Source organism: Cloeon dipterum, chromosome 1 (assembly GCF_949628265.1).
Source record: "Cloeon dipterum chromosome 1, ieCloDipt1.1, whole genome shotgun sequence".
NCBI lineage: Eukaryota > Metazoa > Arthropoda > Insecta > Ephemeroptera > Baetidae > Cloeon > Cloeon dipterum.
Window position 1 is genome coordinate 1,125,902 of NC_088786.1, and position 25,831 is coordinate 1,151,732.

Below are 25,831 nucleotides of genomic sequence, written 5' to 3' on the forward strand. Positions count from 1 at the left end.
CAATAACCACACACTCGCATTTGGAATTTAAACCATGCTAATACGTCACTGCCAAACGAAAAAAACACACGGAAAATCTGCCAGTCGTCTCTGCATCATCCGCAAGCTGAATATTTGGCAGCATTTTAGCTTTGTACAGTCAAAATGACGCTTTTGCTCTCTTTGTAATGCGAATTTGTTGTTGATGTAAGATAGAAGGCCTCTAAGAAGACGTGATGGACACAGTGTAAGATTTAAAATTGATTTCATCATGAGTGGCAACTTTTCGAAACAAAATGGCTTAAGATTATATATTTATTGCGAGTTTTCTCACTGTCTCGCACGTATATACTATATATCGACGCGATCAATTTAACACATGCATTAATATTTGCACTGGCAGGCTATATTAAAGACAAGGAGCGATAATGTCAAACGGGAAAGCACTTCGAGAGCTAATATTGGTGGTGGTGCCGCCGCACTCGTATTTGAGATAAGCTGGCAAAGTACACAGTTGATGCCACCCGGCCGGCGCTTGACGCTCTCTATAGTCGAGCGGCCTGTCACTCACGTTGCATTATTCCGTCATCTATCAAGCCTACCTGACCTCGCAGCTAATATGTTTCTATCAATAAAAATACTGTTTTAATTAGCGAGAACAGATAGAATCGACATTTCAGAAAGCTGTATTATAAACCAATAATTATTGTTCGGACCAAATTCAGTTCTTGATGAAAATTTTACCCTAAGTGTGTGACATTTTTAGGGATTATTTTAGGACGGAGAAATTTTAGAGATACGACCGCAGGGTCAAAGTATGAAGAATCGTCATTTTCTGTATCCGCGCGGTACATGTAAGCATAAAATTAGAAATCGCACTGATTTGACGCAGGAGTCATCCATTAATATAATAGATTAAAATTCTAGCCCGGGCGTCAGGGTTAAAATATAAAAGTCAGTTTAACTATAATTGTGAAAAATAAAACCAAAAGTTAATAATATTCAGTTAAAATTCTTACACGGAATTTGCCAGATTTGAGGATTGTTTGCCGTGATAGGCACCGTTGCGCCAATAACCCTTTGAATCGAACAAAAAACCGAAAGTTCCGATGGATGTCGCGCCAGTGCAGCCACGTGAGTAACTTGCTTAGTTGCCACGGTTTGCCTCTGGCGCTGAAACGTGTTATTGATTCGAAAGAAAAGGGGGTGTGGCCGCACTAGACACTACTACTCGCACCTCAGAATTTCGTAATTTTCGTAATTTTCTTCGTCTATAATGATTATTTAGTGGAAAGCGATTGATAAGAAGTGAGTAACAAATCCTCTCAAAGGGACTCTTTCAAATTCGCGTAAATTCAGGTGACAAGGCAGGTCAAAGGACATCTCCCCTCGTTGATTAGCCCGAACAGATGGAATCGAAGGCTACATTAATCTGATAAAGAAAATTTTGTTGACAGAACATGCCAGCCAGCGGTTTAATTGTGCCCGTCGTGCTGTGGGGCAAGGAACCTCCTACGCATTGCATTTCCTGTGTCTATTTGTCCAAAGATCAGAGAACCTTGATCACAGGCGCCTACGATGGACAGATTTGCCTCTGGCAGGCCGATCCAGAGACTTTGAAGGTATGACAACATGTTTATTCGATCCAAATTAATTGTTTTGCTGGCTCAGATGACTCCTCGTCTCCTGCTGGTTGGTCATTCTGCTCCGATTTTATGTCTCTCCAGAGCCAGCCACTCTGCAGAAAATAATTTCATTATCAGTTCTTCGGAATGCGGGTGAGTTTGGACTGTTAATCTAGCTTCTTCATCCTGTTCATAATTAATGTCAACAGCGAAATGGCCACTTGGGACTTGGTTGACGGAAAATGCTGCGAGCTGGTTAAGATTCCTTACGTTCACACGAATATTCAAGTAAAAAGGCTGCAACCAATTCTGCGTCGACAAAAACTTACCTAAATACATTTCCAGCCTTATCACATGAGCGGCACTGAAGACGACCGGCTCTTTTGCAACGGATACTACGCAGAAATTTTAATAATGGACCCTTTCAGTTTAGAAATTCTTTTCTCCCTTGCGTCCAGGGTTAATCCCGACTGGATCAGCGCTCTGCACGTCCTTCGACCAGCAAAAAGGAAAGGTGCGGCTTTTAATAAATCAATTCAGACCTTTTTTAGTTTAAAAATCGCTCCAGATGACGTGGTGCTTGGATTGACAACCACCGGCATGGTGAAAATGTGGCCACTGCCTGCCGGAGTAGGCAAAGGATCCGATCCGCTCTACGAAACGGAAAGCAAGCAAATTCGATGTCTCAATGCTATCAGTATGAGCTGCTGTGCATACAACCAAAGAACTGTTATCATTGTTTGCGCCAAGTTTTGGCAGGTGGGTGGCAAATCTTAAATAGGCCAAAAGTTAGGGGATTTTATAATTGATGCACAATTTTGAGCCGATTTTCTCAATTTTCTAGCTTTTTCTTTTTTTTACAGATTTTTGAATTTTTCTTTACTTTAAATTGGACGCATTTCAGATTTACGACGCTGGCGACTTCTCTGTCTTGTGCTCGGTGAATCCTCCACGAGGAGAGCGGTGGCTGGGAGGGGAATTTCTGGCAGCAGATCGAGTGCTTCTATGGTCAGACGAAGGCCGAGGTTACATGTACAGGCTGCCAACAAAGTGAGTGCTGTAATAAATGAGAAAAGACACTAGCACCTCCACAATTTGCCACTGCACTCCTGGTCTGTGTGGCAGTTTGGTTGATATTTGATCTGAAATAATTTTCTTACACCACATATCCATGTATTGGTGCTAACCTTTTAGTAAGCATGGCCTCTGATTAGGTTTAGTGTCTGCATTTGGAAAAATCATTATCCATGGTAATGGTGCTGGGACAGCGCAATTCACAACTTACTACAAGTGTGCAACTTGAAAATTTAAATAGCATTTAATTTTATCTTAATTATTGGTGCGAAAAATTGATTTAATACTGAGAACCAGTACCATAACCATCAAAAAATAATTATTACTCTATGTACCGGTTGTCCTAGCCTTGGTGTGCTTACTAAGAGGAAAAACAAAGTCATTCATCACTTCTGTATTTATTCTTGGGGTCTTTTCCTAATACCTATCCAAAACATGCATACCCATTACTGATTTGATCGCATTTCTGACAGCAAACTAAGAGGGAAGTTCGCTGATAGGTCAGTCTTTCCTTTTCTACAATGTTGGGATTTTCATTATTGTGGCGGACGGGCTTCTTGCTCTTTTAGTTCTTATTGGCCTCTCATTCTGATCATCTCTCAAACTAATACAATAATTTAACCATTGCATCCTATTTGCTTTAGTGTAGCATGACGGCACGCTTTTTATGTCCCAAACTAATAAAAATCTCTCGCTTACACCATACTTAAATATCTATCATGGAGACACGATCGTAAATCGTTCTTCGTGGTTTTGTGCTCTGTGTACTTGTCTTCGTCTCTTCAAATTTCTTCATGTCTGTTCTCTATTCCAGTTGCATAGCTGACAGCAAAGATTTCCACAGCAAAGCCACAGATGCTGATAATCCATTCCTCTACTGCACTCTGGCAATGCCAGTTGAAAAGGTGAACTACTTATCACTCATAAGGAAACGTTCTAGTTTTTGGTTGGCGCAATCATCGAATTCGTGTTATAGCCTTCGATGTAAATCCTTATTTTAATGATTCAAAATCGATTTTAGAGGCCAGTTTCATATAAATCGAAGTAATATTTTCATAGGAAGATAAATCGGTTGACGGCTTTACGAAAAACTCCCTAATTTTTAGACTTTTGCCGGGATATTAGCAGATGGTTCAAAATAATGTTTAAAAATATCCTGAGCTTCAAATCAGGTCCATTTTTGTCGGCAAGAAAAAAATCTGTATTTTTTGTTTGGAAATAACAAAGCAATACTAAACTTTATCAGATTTTACATCAAGTTTAGTTGTTTGCTCTATGATTACCCATTAAAACTTACAAGGCCGGGAACTCTTGAAGGAACTATATATTTTTCTTGTCTCATAAACAGTGTCTACAAACCAAATTTCAGCTAATTTGAGCAGAAACTGTAATTTTAAAACAATTTTGATTTGTAGAACCATTTTCTTAGAACAAAATCATTGAACCAAATAATCACGCTGCTGTACTTCACAAATTCAATGTTTTCGCCACAATTTAATAGTTAGAGGTCTCAACCAGCCGCGCTGCAAATTTTGGGTCACTTGGGCAGCCACCAGCCGCCGTGAATCTGGCTAAGCTGCGCCAGCCACCAGTGAAAAAGGGTAAAAAAGTACAAAGTGCAGGAGAAAAAAATGTCTTTCCGTCCTTTGGGCTGTTATCACTATCAAACTTCACGTTTTAATATTGTCAGCTGCCAACCACCGGCCTGAGACCTCTACTAATAGTTAAAACACTAAGTGTTATATATTTTTTTGATTAATTTTAAATTTCGCTCGACAGCCCTTGTCATGCCCTCCTGCCATGAGGTTTTTCCAAGCTGTAGCACAGCAAGGAAAGCCAAGCTGCAAGTACCAAAAGCTGCTGATCAGAGGTGACTCGGAAGGTGCGATCAAGTTTTGGCATATCCCAGAAGTGAGCAACAGCCAACTGGCACAAATCAAACAAGAGGAATTTGACAAACCGACTTCCTTGCCTCCGACCTATCAAATCACAATGTCCGAAGTGTGGGCCAACATGAAGCCCCCGCCTGCAGGAATCGTTGATCAGCTGGTACTTTGTCTACAAGTTGAATTTGAAACGTTTTATATAGGTAGCTTCAATTCACAGGAAACGCCAGATGCTCCAAGTATTCACATAACAGCCAGTATTTATTTGCCCCAGCAAGGCAGACTAGTTTGCGGACGGGAAGATGGCTCCATTATCATTGTGCCAGCTTCGCAGACCGTAATGTTGCAACTCTTGCACGGCAAACACCAGCAATACGATGGTATATCTTGTCGAGGATAGGTTATAAAAACTATAGCTGCTTTGAACTCCTGTTAAGTAGGAGATTTTTGGCATTTTAACCAAAAGTTTAAGGGTTAACCTTAGGTCCACATAAAAATCGGAGACCTTTGCCAACAGCAAATCCACCTAATTTAGAACCTGCCTTAAAATCTAAAAAATTCGCTAAAATCGTCGAATCTAAAAGTTTCATTGATTAATTGAAACATTTCTATCATTTATTTTATATCTTTTTCAAATTTAATTCCGTAAGAAAGTCAATTCTTTCACAATGAAGGTTTAATTTATATATATTTGACCAGTCCAGCATCTAAAATTAGTAAAGAAGGAACCAACAATTATCTGTTCCTCGTATTTGCTGTCATATTTTTCATAATATCCTGCGATCCCTTTTTCAATGTAAACAACCCTGTCATTTAAGAAATTTCGACAGATAGTTTTGCATATCAAAGCATTTTTAAATCAAAATATTTTCAGATTGGCCTCCGCATCAAGTGCTTCTTGGTCACGCGGGCCGTGTGAACTGCCTTTTGTACCCCAACCACGTCCATCCCCGCTACGAAGTGTCCCATCTTGTGTCCGGGGGCGTTGACTTTGCTGTCTGCTTGTGGGACTTGTACTCGGGGTCTCTGCTGCACAGATTTTGCGTTCACGCCGGTGAAATAACCCAGTTGATGGTACCCCCTAGCAATTGCAGCGTAAGCCTTTTTAACAAAAATCATGTAGTTTGTTTGTTAGATCACAATTTTATTTTCAGCCAAGGGTACTGAAGTGCATTTGCAGCGTCGCCAGTGATCACTCAGTGGCAATTTTGGGACTCAGCGAGCGAAAGTGCGTGGTACTTGCTTCAAGGCATTTGTTTCCAGTGGTAACCGTCAAATGGCGTCCGCTGGACGACTTCATGGTTGTTGGATGCTCTGATGGAACGGTTTACATCTGGCAGATGGAAACAGGCATGCCAATTTTCTCTCGTTAAGGGCTGCAATTAGATATTGTTTGAAAATGGATGAAATTTTCCAAAGGAATAGAACCTCTGATTTCTGGTTTGCTAAATCAAATCCACGCCGAATGAAATTTCAAATCACGATAATTCCGTGAAAATTAGCCGGATTTAAAAAAATTATTTAAAACTTGATTGACAAATTATTTGGTATCTGCTCCGCAAATGATATACGATTTTGGCCTAAAATTTTAAAGAGAAAAGTCTGGGATAGTTGATTGCAGAAAGGTAAGGCTTGTCTCTACACAATGTACTTTGTCCTTAAATCAAGCTTCATTTTGACCATGTGCGTCTTGGTAAGTTTCTATCAAGCCGGAGAGTGCATTCAAAATTCGAGATTTGATCGTCCACAACTAGAAAAAACAGTTTCTCTTTGGAAATATATTTTCATCAAATTTTAAACTCTGTACGATGATGATAATAATAATAATAATAAAAAAGTTTTCTGGGTCTCCGTGCTAATTCAAAAATTTTAGGCCACTTGGACAGAGTTTTGCACGGCATCTGCGCTGAGGAAGTATTGCACGCCTGTGATGAAAACGTGGCATCGACAACTGCTGCTTCGGCTGGCGGGGACATGGGCTTGGCGAATCCCGCTGTTCATTTCTTCCGAGGCCTTCGTTCGAGAAATTTGTCAGCCATCCGGCATGCCACTCAAGTGCGACTAATTGTTTCCGTGAATGTGCCGAATTTTAAATTGGCTTTGTATCGCAGAGAGGCTTGCATCAATTGCAGCAGTTGCACCACCACTCGAATCAACATGATGGCGTTGTTGTCAAAAGTGATGCTCCACCTCTAGTCATTCAGGGTTACAGGACGAACCCAAAGGACAGCGAGTCGCACATTCTGTTCTTTGATATTGAAGCTTTGATAGGTAGGTCGATAACAGACTGATTTGAAATAAAAATTACACGCATTTTAACTGTTCCAGTCCAACTGCTTTCTGAGGAATACAGTGCCATGTCGCCTGGGACCCTCGAGGCTCAGGGTTTGATAAACAGTGCCGAATATGAAAAGGTGTCCGCACTTACCCAGTCTGCGTCACCTGACGCTTCTAAGAAAATCGCAGACTTTTTCGGCAGGGTCAAAGACAAGGCTGGAGACATGGAGCGAATACTTAAGGAAAAAGATAAGCATGGTAGGACCTCTGCTATTTTTTTTATTTCTGCACTTGAATGCAACTTGACGTTCTGTGAAGGAATTCTTGCCAAAGTGAAAGAGGGAGCAGAGACGATGCACACTAAACTGCAGGCGAAAGCAGAGAGCGTCGGGCTGAAAAACATCTCTGGCGACGGCAGAGAGCGCAAAGGTGAGTCAAAAGACAAGTGTTTGCTCTTATGCAGCCGGCCATTCTTTACTGTCGCGCGGGTGGCGCACCTTTCTTTCATGCAGGCGCCCGCCACGCTTTAATCGCTATTCACCTTGAAATAGTTATAACTTCCTTGTTTGTCATAATAGGCCTTCAAGAACGCTTCAAATTTAATGACGCGTTGGAATGAAAACGATTTGTATCAACAGATATTTTTTTATCAAGATGATTTGTTCAAAGAGTGGTAGTTAATTTTGAAATCGAAAAGTAAATTACAATTTTCTCAAAATAAAATATTTTTTAATGTTTAGGGTAAATGTAAGCTTTTATTTTGTTTAATTATTTTTTTTAGTTTATGCCAAAAATCTTTAAAAGATACTTTTTTGATAATATAGCGATCGATAAAGTGCATGAAATTTCTCTTTCCCGTTTTATATTTTGTTCGTGATATTAGGAGCCATTTTTCACACTCTGGAAAAGCTTGCATAAGAAAGGATCGAATTTTTGGCTTTTTGGAGGAAATTTCTATCGCAGGGAGATAGTTGCAGAGCTGTCAATTTCGTTTGCACTCAGGTGGAGATTTATGAATTTTGTTTTAGATTTATAGCTCCATTTCAATTTTCGACTTTTGAGCTTTTTTATAAATAAATTGATGTTTCTTTCAAGTCGGGTAAAAGTGGAAGAAAAAGTTGGACGCGAATTCAGTGAAGTGCAGCAATTTTATTGAAGGTGATAGATGCTATACAACTGGAGCCGCGGCCTAGGGCGCTGTCCACAAGACAGCGCCCAAGTGCCTGCAGCTCCGGAGACACTCATCTAAAGTGACATAAATTAAGTCGGTTCTCTCTCACACGCCCGCAGGTGGTCAACAGGCATCAGTCATTTTGGGGGGTCGGATCGCTTAGTCGACGCGGTAGGAGACAGCGTGTCCGGGGTTGTTGACCACGGTGGTGAGGGTGGCGGCGCGGACGGCGGGGGCAGCAGCGGCGTAGGTGGTCAGGGGAGCGCTGTAGGCCAGGGGAGCAGCGACGTGGGCGGCGTAGGTGGTCAGGGCGGGCGCGGCGTAGGTGGTCAGGGCGGGGGCGGCATAAGCACCGTAGGCGCTGTAGGCCAGGGGAGAGCCGATGACGACGGCACGACGGGCACGGGACTTGGCGGCAGCGTGCTCGGCCAGATGGGCGGCGCGGGCGGCAACGACCTCAGCGGTGTCCTGGACGGGAGCGGGTCCGACGGGCAGGGCGACGGCGGGGGCGGCGGGCACGGCCGGGGCCACGGGCAGAGCGTTGGAAGCGACACGGAAACCGGCGGCGTCGGCGATGTAGTCGGTCTTCACGACCTTGCCCTCGGGGTCAACGTAGCTGTAAGAGCCGGCGACATTGCCGAAAGCGTCACGCACGGCGTTGTGCACCTGTCCGGGGTGGGCGTATCCGTAGCTGGCCTGTCCGAGCTCGTCCTGAGCGTGGTACTGGGTCTTGGTGGCCACGGGAGCGACGGCCACGGGAGCGGCGTAGGCGGTCACGGCGGGGGCGGCGTAGGTGGCGACGGCGGGGGCGGCAGCGGCGGTGTAAGCCACGGCGGGAGCAGAGTAGGCCTGCAGGGCGGGAGCGGCGTAACCGTAGCTGTAGCCCAGGGGGTTGTAGAATCCGTTATACCCCAGAGGGGAGACCAGTTGGGGCTTGGCGAGGGCCACGGCAGCCAGGGCGGAGAGAACGACCTGGCCGAACAAAATAAAATTGGTTGTTAAAATTTGATTAGAAAGTGAAGACGGTTTGCCGATTTTTGCTTTTCGACTACTTACAAAGACCTTCATGATGACTGTAGCTAAAGTGCTGCAAAGCGACTGATGCTGTCTTGGCCTGTGGCGAGCCGCTTTTATAGGTGGGTCGGCTGCCGGCCACCACTCTACCCCCGCCCTGATACCACACCCAAGTTTGAAGGCCACTACCTGATGCAGAAGGGAAGCTGCTCTGCTATTTTTTCCATTCCTCCTCTCTTTCTTGCTGCGGATTCTTTTTGGGCGGGTCTGCCCGCCCGGCCGATACCTTGAGAGCCGGCAAATAATATACAGCGTCGTGCGTGCTCCACTCGTTTGCCTTCCTGTAGGCTATACCTGTCGCACTTTTTATAGCGCCTCTCTCGAATCCACGCAAATTCGTTTGGGCCATCTTTCGCACCTTCCCCGCCGTGCTCGATTGGTCGAAATTTCTGGAAAATCGCCACTTCATCGATATTTGTTGCTATGCCACAAAATAGACGATTTTACTAATTTGACGAGCAACTCGTTCATTGTGGCACTGTTATTGCTTACGGCCGACCTTGACACCGCGACTGAAATTCTCCATCAGGACACAAAAATGCCTTCTCCTGCTGCGCGTCGCAACCGGATCCTGCACCTACCTACGCAAGTTCAAGTTCACCCGAGCAAAAATGCAGGCAGGAGTTTTTTTTGTGTGTGATCGCAGTACATAATCGTTGGATTCAATTATTGTGCGCCTCGTCGGGTGTAATATTCACCTACACAAGTGCATTGCAATGGGTGGAGATCTTATTACGCCGTTTACGAAATGCTGATCCAGTGCAACCGTTGGCTATTTGTCCAGAAATCTTCACTTGGCTCGTTTTTCACGCTAAATGATTTACGACTTTGATTAATCAGTTGCAACCAGAAGCAATTTGCCGAAAGCACAAATTATCCGTCCTTGTGGATGAATACTAATTATCCCATGACCTTAAGATATGGTGTTCGGCTTGAAATTATACTCTGCATTGACGCGGTTGGCTGTAGCTTTATTGCTTGCTTGATTGAGGAAATGAAATGGAGCTTGCTCTCAACATGACATTATGCGGTCCTCACTGCGATCATTTGTAAACTACTTAAATTACTTAGTGGACCACCGACATCGAATGAAGTTGAAAACCTTCATTTTTCAATCAGTCGAAGGACTGATTTTTGTGTTTTTTTTGTTGGAAAAAAAATTAAGAACCTTTTGAATTGCTATAGAAAGTAGTTAGTTAATTTGTGAAATGAAGCTGTTAATCTCTAAATTCAGGACGTATAATTTAAGATTTTGCCAAATTTATCGATATTTTCGATGGTGTGCGAAATATTCTCTAAATTGTGAAATAAATCGTGATTTTACAGTAGGAGGACCCAGGCAAACTTTTGAGCCGGTTTTCCCAAAAGTTTAATCAACAATTTAGGAAAGTTTTTTTTTTTTTTTTGCTCTTTTTATCCCTGTCCGAGGACCGGAGGACCGGGAAGGGCGCGCACTGCACTAGCACGAATGCTGAAACCCGGGTCCCAATAACACCGCGAACGGATAACATGGGCGCACCAGGCCGCACAGGGACCCAGACCACTGAAGGGCCACTTGCCTCCGCACCGAGGACTGCATTGAAACGCTAGACATTCGTCCCGTGAAGCCAAATCACGCATGCTGGAAAGGTGCAAACCAGCAAGTAGCGAGTCGGCGCCGGTGCGCCTCCCAGCCCGTTGAGCAATTTGAGCAATTCGAGTCACTAAACTAACCACTTTTTGCCATTTCTGACATTGGGTAGCCAGTATTAGATCTCCGAACTGCTCAAATACCTCTCATTGCTTTGACACTCCTGAGAGTGCCTTAACAATTTGAGCTTTTTCCTTTTGAAAAATTCACAAATTTTCTCTACTTCAATTGCAGCAGCTGCGTTTGCGTGATTAAAACCACCATTGATTTTAACCAGGTCTGCTCAGGGCGAGCTCAGCTCTGCAAGACGGGGCCATCAAACAAATGCATTTCTTTAGTCGCGTGGTGAGCGAACCATTTTCCAAGCGAGTGCACATCAGCTACATGAGCTCATGAATATGCTAGTCGCGGCAGGCCATAATAAGAAAGAGTTTATTATGAATGTGTGCATCGCATCAATGCACTCGCAGCGAAAAGTAGGCAATATAGCCAATAATTGTGACATAACTGAGTCACTTGCTTATTTGTAGTTGCTACACTGCCTGTCCGACGACTCCACCCTAAGGGGCGTATTAAGAAAATCGTAGAGAATCTCTGTGTCTGCACTATATCTATCGAAATAGGCAGACAAAATGTGTTTGCCTGCTTAATTGACGGGTGCACCGCTGGGGTCAAGGTATGCGCGCTGCGTGAGAGATCACGAATTTTTATCAGCGCCCATCTCCTGTGAGAATCTGCCTGGCGATTTTCGGTTTCAAGGTCGCCAGGGAGACGCTACAACTAGCGGAGAGGAGTTTATGCTGACCACACGAAAAAAAAAATAATTGGAATTTAGCTCGTGGAAGGAGCCAAAATACAGATAGTTGCAATTTCAAATTGTTCTTGGGTGTAAAGAGGATTGATTCAATGCAAATCCTGGAAAATTCTCGTTGCCAATACATTCAATCATCCCTTAGGATTCAGTCGAAGCCAATATTGGCCAATTTTTTAGAAAAGTTGCTGCAAAAATGGTGAGGACTGTCTCGTTACTTGAAATCCTATTTCATTTCACAACAAAGAGCTTCCCTAAAAGGTTTCATCCACTGTTGGACAGATCTCGACGAGAGGAATCGAAATCTGCCAAGAAAATTCGGTCAAGCGCTGGTATTTTTTTTTTAGAAAATTTGAATTTTTACCGTAGCAAGGTCTTTTTTAATTAGAACAAATTGTGCATCACCAAAAATTCTAAAATAATTTTCAATTGTCACCCTGTATCGATCCACTTTAAAAGAACAATATTTTTTTGTATCACGACCCACTTCAACAACAACTATTTATCGGTAAATCATTTGTTCAGCTCATTCTATCGACTGCACGTGGGAGTGTTGGCTGAAGTTAAGCAGCACACCTTGCCCTAGTGCAGATCGATTGACAAATTGACCCGATCACAATAATTGGCAATCGGCGGTGGTTGCAAAAAAAATAAACACGCAAGTTCACGAGTTACATCACTGATTGTGAGTAAGGTTGCGTCCAAAGCCGTTTATTTATTGATTTATAAGTGCGTCGCAGGGGCACACTCACGTACGAGAGCGGTATGTACATTATTTGCATTCAATGAGTGCTCTCTGCGCTGATCGGCAACGCTCAATCCTTTCACTCTCATCGCTGGCGGCGTCGGCGGCGGCGGGCCGCTCTTGAACTTGCTACACTTGTTGCGGAGACGGAGAGGCCTCTCGTCAAGGCCGTTTTTTACGCTCGTCGCGAAACGAGAGCTAACCGAATTAGTGCACGCCGCTTTTCACTCGCATATTCGCGAGCAATTACTCATTACGTGCAGTTACGCACGGTACTGTTATCTCCTCGATCGTCGGCGTGATGAATAATAAAGACGTGGGAGGCACCGAGCAAGTGCTCGCGCCCATTGATGCCCGGTGAAGGATCGAAATTGCATCTTCCGAGCGAGTGCGTCGGGAAAAATGGCATTTTGTACTGCGGACACGTACAAAAGCAACTCTCCTTAAATGTATGAATCGGAAAAAGCAATGCTCGCAGCATATCAATTATTTTTATTGTGGCTGCTTAACATTTAGCAGTAATTGTTCTCGGAAAATGTTGCTTGCAAAAACGAGCTGCATTTGCTGAATTTTAAATTTAAGTGCAATCTTAAAATGATCAACAATTCAGAGGATTTTTTACAAGTAGTTTTCGAACGGAAAAAAAGGCTTCAATTTTATTTAGTTGTAGGTTTCAGTCGCGGGATTTAAGGTGGCGGCTGGCGGGACCAGCTTGGCCGAATTTTTCCCAGCGGCTGGCCATTTTCACTGGCGGCTGGCGCGGCTGACAATATTTTAAACGTGAAGTTTAATAGTATATTCTTTAAAAGATATTTTTTCTCCTGGATTTTTTAATTTTCGACCCTTTTTCACCGGCGGCTGGCGCAGCTTAGCCACATTCATTTAAAAAAAAAACATTTTTTGCTATGACGTTTTTTCTTTCGAGCACCGAGTAAGTCATTGAAAATTAAAATTTCAGGCTCTGACGGGGATGGAAGGAGCCGTGGGTCCAGGGCCGGACTGATCGAAACCGTGAACATCACGATGGAAGTGGCGCAGTTGCTGCTTTCCCTGATCCACGCCTGGGGCCTCGACCCTGACCTGGACAAGGTGTGCGAAGGGAGGCTGGGCTTGCTGCGGCCGATGATTCCTGTCTCTTTCGGAATCATGTCCCGTGGTGGTGAGTTTCACGATCAGAAATGCCCGATGAATGTATAAAATCGTCGATTGCAGGGTTCATGAGCCTGACGCTGCCGACCTGGCAGACGCTGCTACCTCCGATCAACCCTGCGAGCACGTCGACAGGCATCGCAGCCAACCTGCCGCCGGAGATGGTGCGCATGGAGATGGCCACCAGACTGTTCACGGCGAGGAGCCACTGGGAGCTGTCCACGGTGATGACCACCACCCACCTGCTGAGCATCATCGCCATCGCCAATACCCTGATGGCCATGAACTGCGCCACCTTCATTCCGGAGCAGGAGCGCCGGCGCAAGCTGCACCGGCCCGGCATGCGCCACCTTTCGAGCACGTCAGAGGACGCCGGCGTGGACGAGGACATGTTCACCGCCCAGCAAGCGCAAATCAAACAGGGCTGGAGCCTGCTCTCCACGCTGCACTGCATTCTTCTGCCGGACAAACTAAACGCACTCGGCTCCAAGACCTTTAAGCGGCCACTCGTTGAACTCTTGGCACGCAGGTTCGTTCACAATTTTCAAGTAGTAGTGAGAATTTAAAAGTCGAGGATTCCTCTGGTCAAGCCCAGTCAAATGATTTGAGATCATAGGCCAAGGTCAAAGGTCATTTTTGAATTATTTCAGGTGTTTGAAATTTTTAAAAATCCAAATGCCCCTCAAAAGTGTTCTCAGGGTATGTGTAAACATTTCAATGTGGTGTTTGGCTTAGTTTTTTGAGAAATTAAATTTTAAATATCGAAAAAATACAAATATTTAGAATTTTTGCAAATATTGTGAGCGCCAAACCATCAGAAAATGCCAAAACTTCACACCTTCTGATTTGGCTTGACTTCCCCTGGTGAGCTGAATTGTTTTTGGGGTGCTCATCCGTGAACCCTCAACCCCTATTGGCCATAATTGAATCCACCGAGTCAAATAATGAAATTTTGAATTTTTAGTTTTTTTTATACTTAGACTTTTGATTGACATGATAATTTTGACCTTAGGTGGCAAGACCAGTGTCTTGAAGTACGCTCAGCTTCTCAAACGTTGCTGCTGGCAGAGCTGTCAAGGATGGGATCCAAAGGCAGAAAAGCTCTCGTGGACAGCTGGGCGCCGTTCTTGCCGTTTAAACCGGACAAGCCTGTTCCCAACACGCAGCAGATAACAGGTGCGAACCAGCCGCAAGAGGGTAACGGAGAAAGCGATCAAACCCAACAGCAAACCCAGGAGGAGACAGAGGAGGACGACGACGAGCATTTGGATGGTAGGATTTTGTCTTAATTTTCCAGCCAGATACTAAAATTGGCGCAGACATGGCTCCGCAAAGACCTTCCACCTCAACAGAAGCCAAGAGGAAGGAGGCAACCGCAGTGGTGCTGCTGGGCGTGATCGGTGCTGAATTCGGACAGGATATCGACGCCTCCAGTGCTAAGAGGAAGACGTCCGCAGGTGGAGAACAGCCGAAAAAGCGCGGCTCTGTGGTCGAGGGCTTCGGCATCGGGGCGGCGGGCAGTAACCTAGCCCGGTGCACAAGTAAACTAACTCTCGCGGCAACCAATCGCGTCGACTAACGCCTGACATTTCAAGGTTTGGCCCTGATGAATTTGCTGTTGTCACCGCCTTCTAGTCGACTCCCAACGCACTCGTCCATGAGGAGGGCGGCCATGGACCTTCTGGGTCGTGGATTCACGGTCTGGGAGCCGTATTTGGACGTTTCCAAAGTGCTCTTGGGACTTCTTGAGCAGTGCTGCGAGAGCGATCATTTGGTGCCAAGGTATACTAACTCGTGTTTTTATCTATTAAGCAATAACCCACTGAATGCTCAATTCGCAGTATGACTTACGGCCTGCCGTTGACGCCGACCGCAGACGCGTGCCGCACTGCCCGACACTCGCTGGCTCTGATCGCAACGGCGCGGCCTGCGGCCTTCATCACCACGATGGCGAGGGAGGTGGCTCGCTACAACACCCTGCAGCAAAACGCGCAAACCATCAACATCAACCTTTCGCAGACCGTGTTGCACAGAGCCAAGCCCGAAATCCTGCGCAACGTTGAGTTGCTCATTGAAAAGATGCCGAGTGAAATGGCCGATCTTCTAGTCGAGGTAAAAGCGTTAATTATAAATTTATAATTCTTCTTCAGTTAGATTTTACGTTCGTTCCAGGTGATGGACATTGTCCTGCACTGCGTGGACCCTGGCCACCTGAAAGTCAAAACCCTGAACGAGGTGTTCCCGGCGGCGTGCCGCTTCCACCAAGTCAGCCACTGCAACCAGTCGAGGCGAATTGCTGTCGGTGCCAAGACGGGTCAGCTGGCCATTTATGAGCTGCGCTCCAACCGCTGCCAGCTGATCGCAGCCCACGGCGTGCCCATCACGGCCTCTTCTTTCTCGCCTGATGGCAAATTCCTCGCGTCTTACGCTTGCACGGAAAACAAGATCGGATTTTGGCAGGTGAGTCAAATTTACTTTTCGAATCGGGATGAAATTAGGGCGCCCCAAAAAGTGCTCAGCTCACCAGAAGAAGTCAAGACGAATCGAATGGTGTGCAGTTTTTGCATTTCTGGCCCTTAGAACCCGAGATTTGGCGCTCGCAACATTTGCAAAAAATTTAAAATTTGTGCTTTTCGAAATAAGAAATTGAATTTCTCGAAAACTAAGCAAAATATCAATTCGAAATTATCACCAAAGTTCACACGTACCCTGGGACCACTTTTGAAGAGTTTTTCGGATTTTTAAAAAAAAACTGCCATCGAAAATGACCCATGAATTTGACCTCAAATTCGGGTGTGCATTCGATTGGGCTTGGCGAGAGAAGTTCAACGCTCCCCTTAACTTGTTAAAATAATTTTTATAATACTTATTGCATTCCCAAAACCCGCTAAAATGAACATTTTAGTAAGAACTGATGGATGGTGTGATTTTGGCTAATTTCTCTGATGGTGGTTCAATATTTCAGACGTCGACTGGAATGTTTGGGCTTGGCAACTCGCAAACGCGGTGCGTGAAGAGCTACCCGACGCAGCCAATCGGCGACCTGAGCAGGCACAGCCCCTTGAAGCTGGGCCGGCTAATCTGGATCACAAACAAAACTGTTTCTTTGATGCTCTGCGACGGCTCAGAAGCAAGATATACTGTCTAAACTCGTGTCATACTCACTCGAACCACTGATATCCATTCCTATACTCACGTAGTTACTTGGCCGTAGACAAAATTGTTGAATCTATATCATTCGTGTACTGCGTTAATTTATTTATCGATGGCGAACTTCCGTTTTTGAGCAACTTATTCAAAGCATTAAAAACACGATATAGTGGAAAATTGTTGCATGAGAGGCAGACAATAAAATGCGCGTCATTCATTCATACACTTGAATGGAGGTAATTAAGATAAGAAAATATTACAAATTAAAGATATGCATCTGGTGATGTAATACGGTGTGATAAAAATAAAAGTATATCTGGCGTTACTCAAACATTCCAAAACACTTATTATCAGTTTCATTTTACAATGTGTACATCAAATATTTTTATCACTTGAAATGAACTCCGTAGGTGTTTTAATATGGTTTTGTTTGAGCTCTATCCTGATTTTTTGGTATGTCAAAATAATCTAGTTTGCCAAAAAAATTAAGTGCCGTTTTTCCAGAAAATGAGATTAAACTTTGTGCCAAAAGTTTCCTAATTAAATTGACAACTTTTACTTAGCATTAAGTTTTTAAATTTTGGACATCTTCAAAACGGCCCTGTAATTTTTTTCCTAAATATGATCTAAAATGTTGTCCCAAATTTAAAATGCTTATAATAAATTTTCGGCAATATGAAACCTTTAGTTTATCAGATACAAAGGGTTAAATATTGAAAAAGGGTGTTTTTATTTGAGGTGAATTTTGAGAGAACATGCTGAAGTCAGAAAAGAAAATAAATAATGTACCCTGGCGTCAGGGTAGCACTCCAACGACACCTGACGGCCTCTGTATTCATTTGATTTGCACGATTGAAACCTCGTTGGGATGGCCAAATCGAGATCTTTCAGAATGTGTGCAATTTTACCCTTAGGAAGCTGTCAGGGTGCTCAGGAAATGGCCATAACAATAAATAAATAACAACCTGAATTCTTGTTAGCAAGCTGACACTACCTGCTATAATAGCACTTTAATGGAAGCAAAAATGCGATATGATCATAAAAATAATCCTAAGGTTGCATTCTGAGGGCTCCGTCCAGCCTGATGACCTCTCCGTTGAGCATTGGATTCGAGATGACGCACTCGACCAACATGGCGAACTCGTCAGGGTGGCCGAGGCGTTGGGGGCAAGGTACTGTCTTGGCGAGGTACGTCCTCACCTTGTCAGGGAGCGCTTGCAGCAGCGGCGTGTCGAACAGACCTGGAGCAATCGTGCAGACCCTGATACCCTGACTGGCAAGGTCTCGCGCGATGGGCAAGGTCATGCCCACAATGGCGCCTTTACTGGCAGAGTAGGCGGCCTGGCCCATTTGGCCGTCGTACGCTGCCACGCTGGCTGTGTTGACTATGACCCCTCTCTGGTTGTTTTCGTCAGGTGTGTTTTTACCGATGAGACCGGCTGAGAGGCGAATTACGTTGAAGCTGCCAGCGGTGTTAATCTAGAAATTCAACTCTGAACATTGAGATAGAACAGGTCAAAATGCGTACGGTTAAAACGCGAATAAAATCCTCAAGTTTGTGGGGAAGGTCTTTGTTGAAATTGTAGGTCTTGAAAGCGGCTCCAACTCCCGCACAATTAATTGCAGCGGTCAGTCCTCCGAATTTTTCTTTGCACACGTTAAGGGCATTATTGACGTCGTTTTCTGACGTGATCTGAAATTTGAAAAGAAATTCGTGTGTTGGTCCAAAATTGTATATATCATTTTTTTGAAAACCTACGTCTGTTGGTACAAAAACAGCATTTTCTCCTAGAGACTTAGCAACCTCTTCCCCTTTTGATGCTGGCAAATCACACAAGAGAACTCTTCCTCCTTGTTTGACCAATCTCTCGGCGGTGGCTCGTCCGAGACCCGAGGCGCTCCCGGTAACAAGACTGACGACGTTCTGAAAATTTAAATTAATATTTTCATATCACTCATCATGCACGTTCCATCGCTTATTTACTTCAGAACGAAAACCAGTCTTTTAAGAAAAACTATGTACATACCATTAATTGTCTCAGTAAATTAATATTCTTTTTACCTTCAACATGCTTGACGAGGTGAGACAAGGCGGGTGACTCGCGAAAATCAAAGTCAACTTGAACTTGAAGACTGGCAGCGAGGCTGATTGTGTTGTGCGATTGTGAGAGCAAATTTTCAAGAAAGGGGGCGTGTCCTCGTAGCCAGGAGCCGCGGGAGCTCAACATGTGTGCATGCGTTCACGTGCGCGCCGGTGTGAAAAGTTATTTTTTAATTTTTCTATTTATAAAGACTTAAAGGGTTGACGACAATGACGACGAAGAACTTTCACTCTGGCTAGCACGGCAAATAAAAATTTCATTTTTCTTGTTCGTAAACATAAAATTTGACGCTGCTTTTTGATGTTATTTCCCCAAATAATATAATTAGTTATATTAAATCACAATACGATACTAAACCTGCAGGAATAAAATTTTAATAATTAATTACGGAATTCGAAAAAATTAAGCACGCAATTCAGAGAAAGCAGCAAAATTTCTTTGCAAAAAAAAAACATTATTTGTTTTTAGCTGATTGGCCGGCACAATGAATTTGGAGGGAACTGCTGTATTATATTTTAGGAAGAGGGTTTGACATTGCAAAAGCATAAAATAAACTTGTATCGTAAAGCTGCTTGGCTTTATGCTTTTTATTCAATTAAAAAATCACTTACAATTTAGAGCATACCAATTGGAAGTTAAGAATGTATTTATACAGTTGAAGCACGTGGTAAGACAATTGGAGCGGTCTAAAACAATTCGATTTTTATACAAAGTGACGATGGACATGTAGTGATTTTTCCCTAACTTTTAAATCTAGGTCGTCTAGGTCTCCAACTAAAGTTAAATGCGTCTTCTGCAGAGTCCAGTCGCTTCTCAAAAAGGAATTCAACCAGATAATTACCTCATTTCACATTTCAATTAACACAAAAAATGTCCAGCAGCTACCCGACATTTTCTGTCTCAACGCAAAATTTGCAAACGCAAGTCAAGACGAGTACAAAAGGTGAGCATCGTTTGCAAATTTCGCCTGTTAGTTTTGCATCAAAATCGAAATGCGAGTTAGATCACAACTGAAGAATATTAAATACGAAACAACAGTAATAATTCTCGTAGACAAACAGTCACAGATTCTCCGGTAGTTTTTTTTCAGCTCCAGACGCACAAGTCTTTAGAAACGTTCCATTTTCAGGGGGGCGAAATAATTATTGATCGCTTATTTTCGGCTTCCTAGATTATTTATTTTGATTTGAGTATACTTAAATGGAGAAAACTGGGGTATATTCGATAAGAGGAGGCGGCGGCGACGGCGGCGGCCAAGTGGTCGGTCTCAGACATTCAATACAAATTGCATTTTTTTCCCTCTCGAGTTCGTGCTGTCCAATCGAAGGGACAACCCTCGGAAAGGCTCGGGCACGTCACGCATGAGCAGTTTTTCGTTCCAACAAGGAAAATTAACAATAATTGTCTCCATAGATAAGCTAGGGTGCTGAGAAATGCACTGCACGTGTGCGCAACAGTAAACAGGCATGAAGGGCGTGCGAACACAAGTTTTAGTAGAGGACAATCTGTTAAATTAGCGTAGTGCCGCGACCACTGTGCATTGTGCATGCATGACCGGATCGAAGAAACCAAATTAATGAACTAGTCTCTCTGGGTCTAGGGACAAGAGGAGACACATGCCATCAAATATACTGACGTACCGACTAAAATAATGTAATTATTACAAGGTCGGTTCTAAATAAAGGCTCGGGGCGTTGCCCTACTGGACCAATGTTGATTTTCGATCATTGACCCACTTTTTTGGAGGTTAAAAAGTTAATAAATATTCACATGGAATTTTTTCAAATTGTGTCCCATTAAATGGAGAATAACATACCAAAAAATGGCAACACGGTTATTTTTCTATCGCGAGATTTTCAATTTGCTAAGTTTAATGTCAATCGTGACTAATAAGTATATTTGAGAGGTACCGGTTGGAGTTGCAACTCACCCCCTGCCTCCGGGGGTGGCTTTTCGAGGCTAAATTTAACTAGGAATCGATTCAAATGTGTTTCGCCACCACGAATTAAACTCAATTTGCTGCATTTTGTAGGAATTACAACATTGGTCCAGCAGAGGGAAAGCCGTGCACAAAATTTCATCAAGATCTTGAAGGGTCCGCCTTTATTTGGACCCGACCATAATGTGAATGCACAGGAACAAAAGATGAAATAATAAATTAACATCGTTTAAAACTCTAAGGCTGGTGTTGTGTTATTTCTTGTGTGTTATTCCAAAGTGATACTTCTTAAGTTGTACAGCCGGTGGGTTTTAAATTCTCATGCCATATTGCCATCATGTGTGTAGAAACGATCGATCGTGCTTCTTTTCCCTGTGCCATCCTGCAAGTAGTGCGTCTTACCGAGCACTGTTCAAAATAAGATCAGAACTGAAAGTCGGCCCGGCCCCTCCCCGCTCGCTGCGATTCAAGTTCTCACTCTGGCAGGCACGACACTCGACACATCTTGAGATTCGGTCTCAATTAAAGGGTAAGCTCGGCAACAGCACACGCACCCGCTGGCACCCTTTGTTTTTTTCTCTCTCTCTCTCATCAGTCCATCAGATTAGTCAACTTCGTCGGACAAAACATCATCGTCTTCCTCCTCCTCCTCCTCTGCTTCTTCTTCTTCTTCTTCTTCGTCCAAACCGTCTTCTGAGTTGAGCTCTTGTTTTATCTTTTTGCTCGGCTTGTTGTACCCTACCGTTTTCAGTCGTTTCAGTTCCGCGCGATTTTTCATCCGCTCGATTTGTGCGGCAGTGCGCTCTGATCGGAAAGGCTGCACCAACGGGAAAATTTGCTCCACTGCTGACTGCACAGCTGACACACTCGGAGCTGAAAAACAAATTTTTAAAACGTGTCTTATAAACCAATTCTTTTGGAGGATTAAATTTGGTTTAATGTCACTGCTCAATGAGACGAATCGATCAGCGGGTCAATTTAGACGTTTTGCAAAGAATTACAAGTTTCCCAGAAGGGTTGCTTCCGAGAGGCTTTTGTGGGGTTTCAATGAAAAAATAAAATATTCCAGTACATAACATTTCACTGTGAAATATACGCTGTTATAAAATCTCTTTTTATAAACCAACGCGTGCAAATTCGTTAAGCCTCAGCTTTGAAATCATTGTCGTTTGCACGGGAATGTTAAGCTCTGGCTTTTGACGCGTGTCATGCAGGGTTGCAAAAAAAAAAATGCAGTGGTAAAATGCGGTTTTGTTCAATTTTAACCAGTTTCTTGCAGGCAATATTTTCACCTTATTTTTCAATCAATTTCTAATTATTAGCTCATGACTTGAAGAGATACTTGTCTGAGATAAATTTTTGAAGAAATTGAGGCATCAAAATGGCAATTTAAAAGAAAATATCCGCACAGTGGAGGAAATTTTAAGCACTCCGACCGAAATTTTAGATTTTCACAGAAGAAAAATGGAATTAATTCATTTCTTGCAATTCTTGCGCAAGAAATCGGTAAAAAAACGTTAAAAACCAGTGGTGAAAAAACCGGGCGGTAAGCAAATGCAACCCTGTGCCATGATTGTGTACATCCGCGGTGCGTTGCAAACACCCAGGGTATTTTTTGACAAACCTCGCACGCCTCATGCAAATAAATTGGGAACAGGAACCCGCCACAACCCTGATTAACCTCTATTGCATTACATAAACCGCATTCAGTGACAGCTCATTCGCCTCCTATATTATTTTTTTTTTCGTGTAAAAATGTTAAAATTAATATTGTATTTTTTCCTATTAACCTAGTAGTGAGCCCATGAATTTTTAAAAAATTATCTTAAACCGTTAATGAGCAATTAGCCAATTACTCGACATGAGCATACAAATTCGGTACTTTCCAGTAAGTAAAAAATGACCCATCGATATATTTGTCTTGTCAAGAATAATATCATTATGATTGAATGTAAACTGGCTTCAGAAATCGATTTTGAAACATTTTCCATTAAAACCTTCGAAGCCTCAATACTTGCTCACTCCATCGATTTACTGAATTCTCAAAAACTATAACGTTTCCTTGTTAAAAGTCGAAATTATATATTTGAGTTGGTGACAGAACTTTCCACACGCAAATTTCACGCACTTCCGCTCTAATTTCGAGTTTGTTTCTGTTGTCACGTGTTTTGGACAGAGACCTAATTGGTGGGAAACACGAACTCATTTCTTTTTGTTTTACCAGGGTAGATAAAATGCTGATAAAATAGTATTTATCAAGGTCGAAATTTAAGTCGCAGTTGAAGTGCCCAAAACAAGCAAATGAGCGTTCCATCAAATTTATTTCTTTAAGTAAAAAAAAACAAATTTTCCTTATATTTAAAACTAACATCTGCCAGGCTGTCATTTAAATTTGTGAGTAAATCAGCTCAAAAGTTTCCCTACTGTAAAATCACGATTTATTTCATAATAATTTCCTCCGATTCGAGACAACAGGGATCGAAATACAGCGAAAAAATCGCGAAATTTGGCAGAATCTGAATTATAACTGTTTGTTTTTTTGTACTCACCACCAGTAATGGTAATGCTTCCAGTTGAAAATATCTTGAGAGTAGCTCTATAAGGTTTATTTATCCTAAAAGTGACTCCAGGATGAAGTTCTGGTTCGTAACTGCGGAATATTTACGTAAAATATTAATTTGGAGAACAAACCCCTGATCCGGCCATTATTACCTAGCTTGACTTCTGTACTGCTCTGAGAATGGTGCAATTTTTATGTTAAAAGGCATGACGCAGGAGCCGAGAACGTTGACGACTCGGTAGTTGGCGAATTTGGTTTTGAAGCCAATTCTCTGCAACTGCCTGGCGACCCGTCTAGCTGCTATGCGAGCACAAGGTTCCGTGGTCGCACCGGTCACAGTCACTTTGCCCGACGACCAAATTGAGGCAGTTGTGTAAGGTCGGCGCAACTTCATCGTCACCATCTACAAAAATCAGTCGTTTCATTTTTTGGACCAAGGCAAAATTGGTTTCAGCCAACTTGGGAACGAGTCAACTGCTTTTCTTTCCTTTCTATTAGAAATAGAGACTAATTAAGAGAGAGATGTGCGGAGCCCCAATTCTGCTACCAGAACGCGTGAAACACAAATCAGAGATTGCTAAAAAAAAAACAGCTGAGAACTGTCTAAAATCGTCTAATATTTGTATAAAAGCGTTTGACATGTGTCTGAAAGTATCTATTTAAGGTTCTGAAATCTTTCTTAAGCGTCCAAATACTTTCTACAAGCACAAGCTTTTAAAAACTGACTAAGAGTGTCCGAAAACTGTTTAAATTTGTCCAAAAGCATTTCAAAAAGTGTCTGGAAACGACTACACGCGTTTAAAAAGGTTTATAAGCGATTGAAAACTGTCTAAGAGCACCACAAAATGGTCTAGAAGTGCCCCAAAAACTGCTTAAAGGGTCTCAAAACTTTCTTCAAGCGTCTGGAAACTATCTGAGCGTACAAGCGTCTGAAAAAACCGACTAAGATTGTCCAAAAACAGTGTAAAAGCGTCTAAAAATTTTCCATAAGCGTTTGAAATCTCTCCAACAGCGTCTGGAAACTGAATATAAAAACTTAAAACTGTCTAAGAGCATTAAAATATGTCTAAAAGCGTTTTAAAGCTAAAAAAAACGTCAGGAACTATTAGAGAGCACCGGAAAATGGTCACGATTGTCCACAAATTGTCAATAATAGTTAAAAAGTAATTTGAAAGTGTCTGAAAATTGGCTGACGTGCGCCAATCAGTGTTGAGTATAGAATTCCTGCAGCTTACTCCGATTTACGAGTTTTCATTCGCATTTAAATCGATAGACCAACTTTAAAGAGTTTAAACTGCAAGAGGACACACAAAAAACTGTTGCACGCGCATTGGTAGAGAGGGAGGTTCTTCTGGGAGTCTTTTTGGACTCGGATAACTTTCTGCACGAACAAGCAGCTCACTATTCACCAAGGTATTGATTGGTTTGGAAATAATCAACGCATCCACTGACCCCTTGATCCCGCTTGAACTCGACGTTGGTGCCCTTCAAGGCGATTTCCCGCAAGTTCAGGTGGCACCTGACGCTAAAACTGCACACCACATTGCTGATTTCAATGTCTATTTCAGGAACATCTTCTTCGGGTTCTTGGACGCCGTTGGTCATTTCCTTCGTGCCCTCTGCTTCCTTGATCGCATCTTGCTCCAGGTTGTAGTGTCCCGACGTCAAGTCCACGTGGTTGCCATTTGTGAGGATACCATTCTTGGCGGCCTCGAAAGTTGTGGCCATTTCTTCCTCAGACGACAGGCCTCTGCAATACAAGACGAGGACTGAGTGAGTGCACCATTTTAACCAAGAATTTTAGCATCGCGGTGATATTCCCGATGCACCTGCTTCATGTTAGCATTCTAGAGTGAAGATATACGTGACATTTGTATTCCAACGTAAAAATAACCTTATTAAGAAACACTAAGGACGTGTACGCCCAAGGTTAGCTCACTGAGACGCAACTCTTTTAAAACTTCGCGACGAAATTAATTCGTTCAACGCTCCGGGCGCGAACGTTTAGTTTAAATTTCAATCGATGCGTTTGACACTAAACACCCAAATAAGCAGCCGTGCAGAATTGCAGACTCGATTCCGCATTATTTTCTTTCCCTTCGCAGCAGGCAATCGATAGCCTACATAACCGCAGATCGATTAAAAAGCAAAGCGCATTCTGTCTACAAAAGAGACAATGGGGGACACGGCACGAGGAAATTATTCTGTCTCACTTCCTGAACGAAAGAAAGACAGATTTTCTGGAAAAATATTGTCCGTACAGGAAGACGAAATCTAACCCACACACTGTGTTTTCAGGCAAGGGCTAATGGTGCAAGCCCAAGTGTCGCCGAAAAATAGCACAAAGGGGGCATCATCGACAAGTCGAGGTATTCAGTCAGTTACTTCTCTCATTACCATGCAGAGTTGGACGAGAGTTGGTCCACGGGGAGATCTGGGATTCACGGGAATCTGATAAAATACAGCAGGTCAATCATGAGCCATCAACACTCCTTTGGACTCCATTGACTATCGAATCTAGTGACATCTGGTGTCTGCGATCGCTTCTCTGCTAACAAACGAAAGCCGCATCGCCATTTCCAGCATCCTGATTGGCCCATTTTTGTAAGCAGTTTTTCATCCACGTGGTGCGCGCCAAATTTAAATTTAGCGCGCCCTC

At 43.2% G+C, this 25,831-nt stretch overlaps 4 protein-coding genes across 9 annotated transcripts in view; 1 reads left to right on the forward strand and 3 right to left on the reverse strand.

Annotated features, from left to right (window-relative positions):
* The window catches only part of Rbcn-3B (WD repeat-containing protein Rbcn-3B), a 39,367-nt gene extending 22,453 nt beyond the window's left edge, over nt 1-16,914 (forward strand). The window contains exons 1-24 of one of the 5 annotated variants that reach the window (XM_065475899.1): nt 1,162-1,287; nt 1,437-1,601; nt 1,651-1,757; nt 1,814-1,892; nt 1,950-2,363; nt 2,509-2,654; nt 3,152-3,178; nt 3,493-3,583; nt 4,458-4,727; nt 4,785-4,944; nt 5,439-5,659; nt 5,719-5,914; nt 6,438-6,619; nt 6,676-6,835; nt 6,893-7,099; nt 7,160-7,270; nt 13,231-13,431; nt 13,485-13,950; nt 14,434-14,693; nt 14,741-14,962; nt 15,017-15,203; nt 15,263-15,533; nt 15,594-15,881; nt 16,387-16,914. In XM_065475899.1, the coding sequence (XP_065331971.1) occupies nt 1,440-1,601; nt 1,651-1,757; nt 1,814-1,892; nt 1,950-2,363; nt 2,509-2,654; nt 3,152-3,178; nt 3,493-3,583; nt 4,458-4,727; nt 4,785-4,944; nt 5,439-5,659; nt 5,719-5,914; nt 6,438-6,619; nt 6,676-6,835; nt 6,893-7,099; nt 7,160-7,270; nt 13,231-13,431; nt 13,485-13,950; nt 14,434-14,693; nt 14,741-14,962; nt 15,017-15,203; nt 15,263-15,533; nt 15,594-15,881; nt 16,387-16,569 (4,611 nt within the window). In that variant the 5' untranslated portion in view covers nt 1,162-1,287; nt 1,437-1,439 and the 3' untranslated portion in view covers nt 16,570-16,914. Of the gene's footprint in view, nt 1-1,161; nt 1,288-1,436; nt 1,602-1,650; nt 1,758-1,813; nt 1,893-1,949; nt 2,364-2,508; nt 2,655-3,151; nt 3,179-3,492; nt 3,584-4,457; nt 4,728-4,784; nt 4,945-5,438; nt 5,660-5,718; nt 5,915-6,437; nt 6,620-6,675; nt 6,836-6,892; nt 7,100-7,159; nt 7,271-13,230; nt 13,432-13,484; nt 13,951-14,433; nt 14,694-14,740; nt 14,963-15,016; nt 15,204-15,262; nt 15,534-15,593; nt 15,882-16,386 lie in introns of those variants that run through there. The other 4 variants (XM_065475901.1, XM_065475898.1, XM_065475902.1 and 1 more) reach the window with 4 other exon arrangements.
* LOC135934293 (cuticle protein 7-like) lies at nt 7,971-9,225 on the reverse strand. The gene is made up of 2 exons (XM_065475926.1): nt 9,069-9,225; nt 7,971-8,984 (listed from the first exon to the last, which is right to left on the reverse strand). The coding sequence occupies exons 1-2, from the start codon at nt 9,078-9,080 to the stop codon at nt 8,172-8,174; spliced, it is 825 nt and encodes a 274-aa protein (XP_065331998.1). The 5' UTR covers nt 9,081-9,225; the 3' UTR covers nt 7,971-8,171.
* Nucleotides 16,915-17,541: 627 nt separating the features above from the next.
* scu (scully) lies at nt 17,542-18,785 on the reverse strand. Its single transcript, XM_065475928.1, has 4 exons — nt 18,634-18,785; nt 18,331-18,495; nt 18,100-18,264; nt 17,542-18,050 (listed from the first exon to the last, which is right to left on the reverse strand). Exons 1-4 carry the CDS (start codon nt 18,640-18,642, stop codon nt 17,622-17,624), a joined length of 768 nt encoding a protein of 255 aa, XP_065332000.1. The 5' UTR covers nt 18,643-18,785; the 3' UTR covers nt 17,542-17,621.
* Nucleotides 18,786-19,223: 438 nt separating this feature from the next.
* Nucleotides 19,224-25,714, reverse strand: LOC135934291 (TATA box-binding protein-like 1). 2 transcript variants are annotated; one of them, XM_065475923.1, is made up of 5 exons: nt 25,570-25,714; nt 24,625-24,922; nt 23,325-23,575; nt 23,162-23,262; nt 19,224-21,485 (listed from the first exon to the last, which is right to left on the reverse strand). In XM_065475923.1, the coding sequence occupies exons 2-5, from the start codon at nt 24,898-24,900 to the stop codon at nt 21,217-21,219; spliced, it is 897 nt and encodes a 298-aa protein (XP_065331995.1). In that variant the 5' UTR covers nt 24,901-24,922; nt 25,570-25,714; the 3' UTR covers nt 19,224-21,216. The 2 variants fall into 2 exon arrangements, with proteins under 2 accessions (XP_065331995.1, XP_065331996.1); XM_065475924.1 differs by lacking the exon at nt 25,570-25,714 and adding an exon at nt 25,456-25,543.
* Between the last annotated feature and the right edge of the window lie 117 nt (nt 25,715-25,831).

Coding starts and splice junctions, on each gene's coding strand:
- scu (XM_065475928.1), bottom strand. Junction 18,265..18,330: donor CTGTTTTTGTACCAACAGAC/GTAGGTTTTCAA, acceptor TTCAAATTTCAG/ATCACGTCAGAAAACGACGT. Junction 18,051..18,099: donor ATTTTATTCGCGTTTTAACC/GTACGCATTTTG, acceptor TTGAATTTCTAG/ATTAACACCGCTGGCAGCTT.
- LOC135934291 (XM_065475923.1), bottom strand. CDS start 24,900: ATGGCCACAACTTTCGAGGCCGCCAAGAATGGTATCCTCACAAATGGC. Junction 23,576..24,624: donor AGTTCAAGCGGGATCAAGGG/GTCAGTGGATGC, acceptor TGATTTTTGTAG/ATGGTGACGATGAAGTTGCG. Junction 21,486..23,161: donor AAGCATTACCATTACTGGTG/GTGAGTACAAAA, acceptor TTTGTTTTTCAG/CTCCGAGTGTGTCAGCTGTG.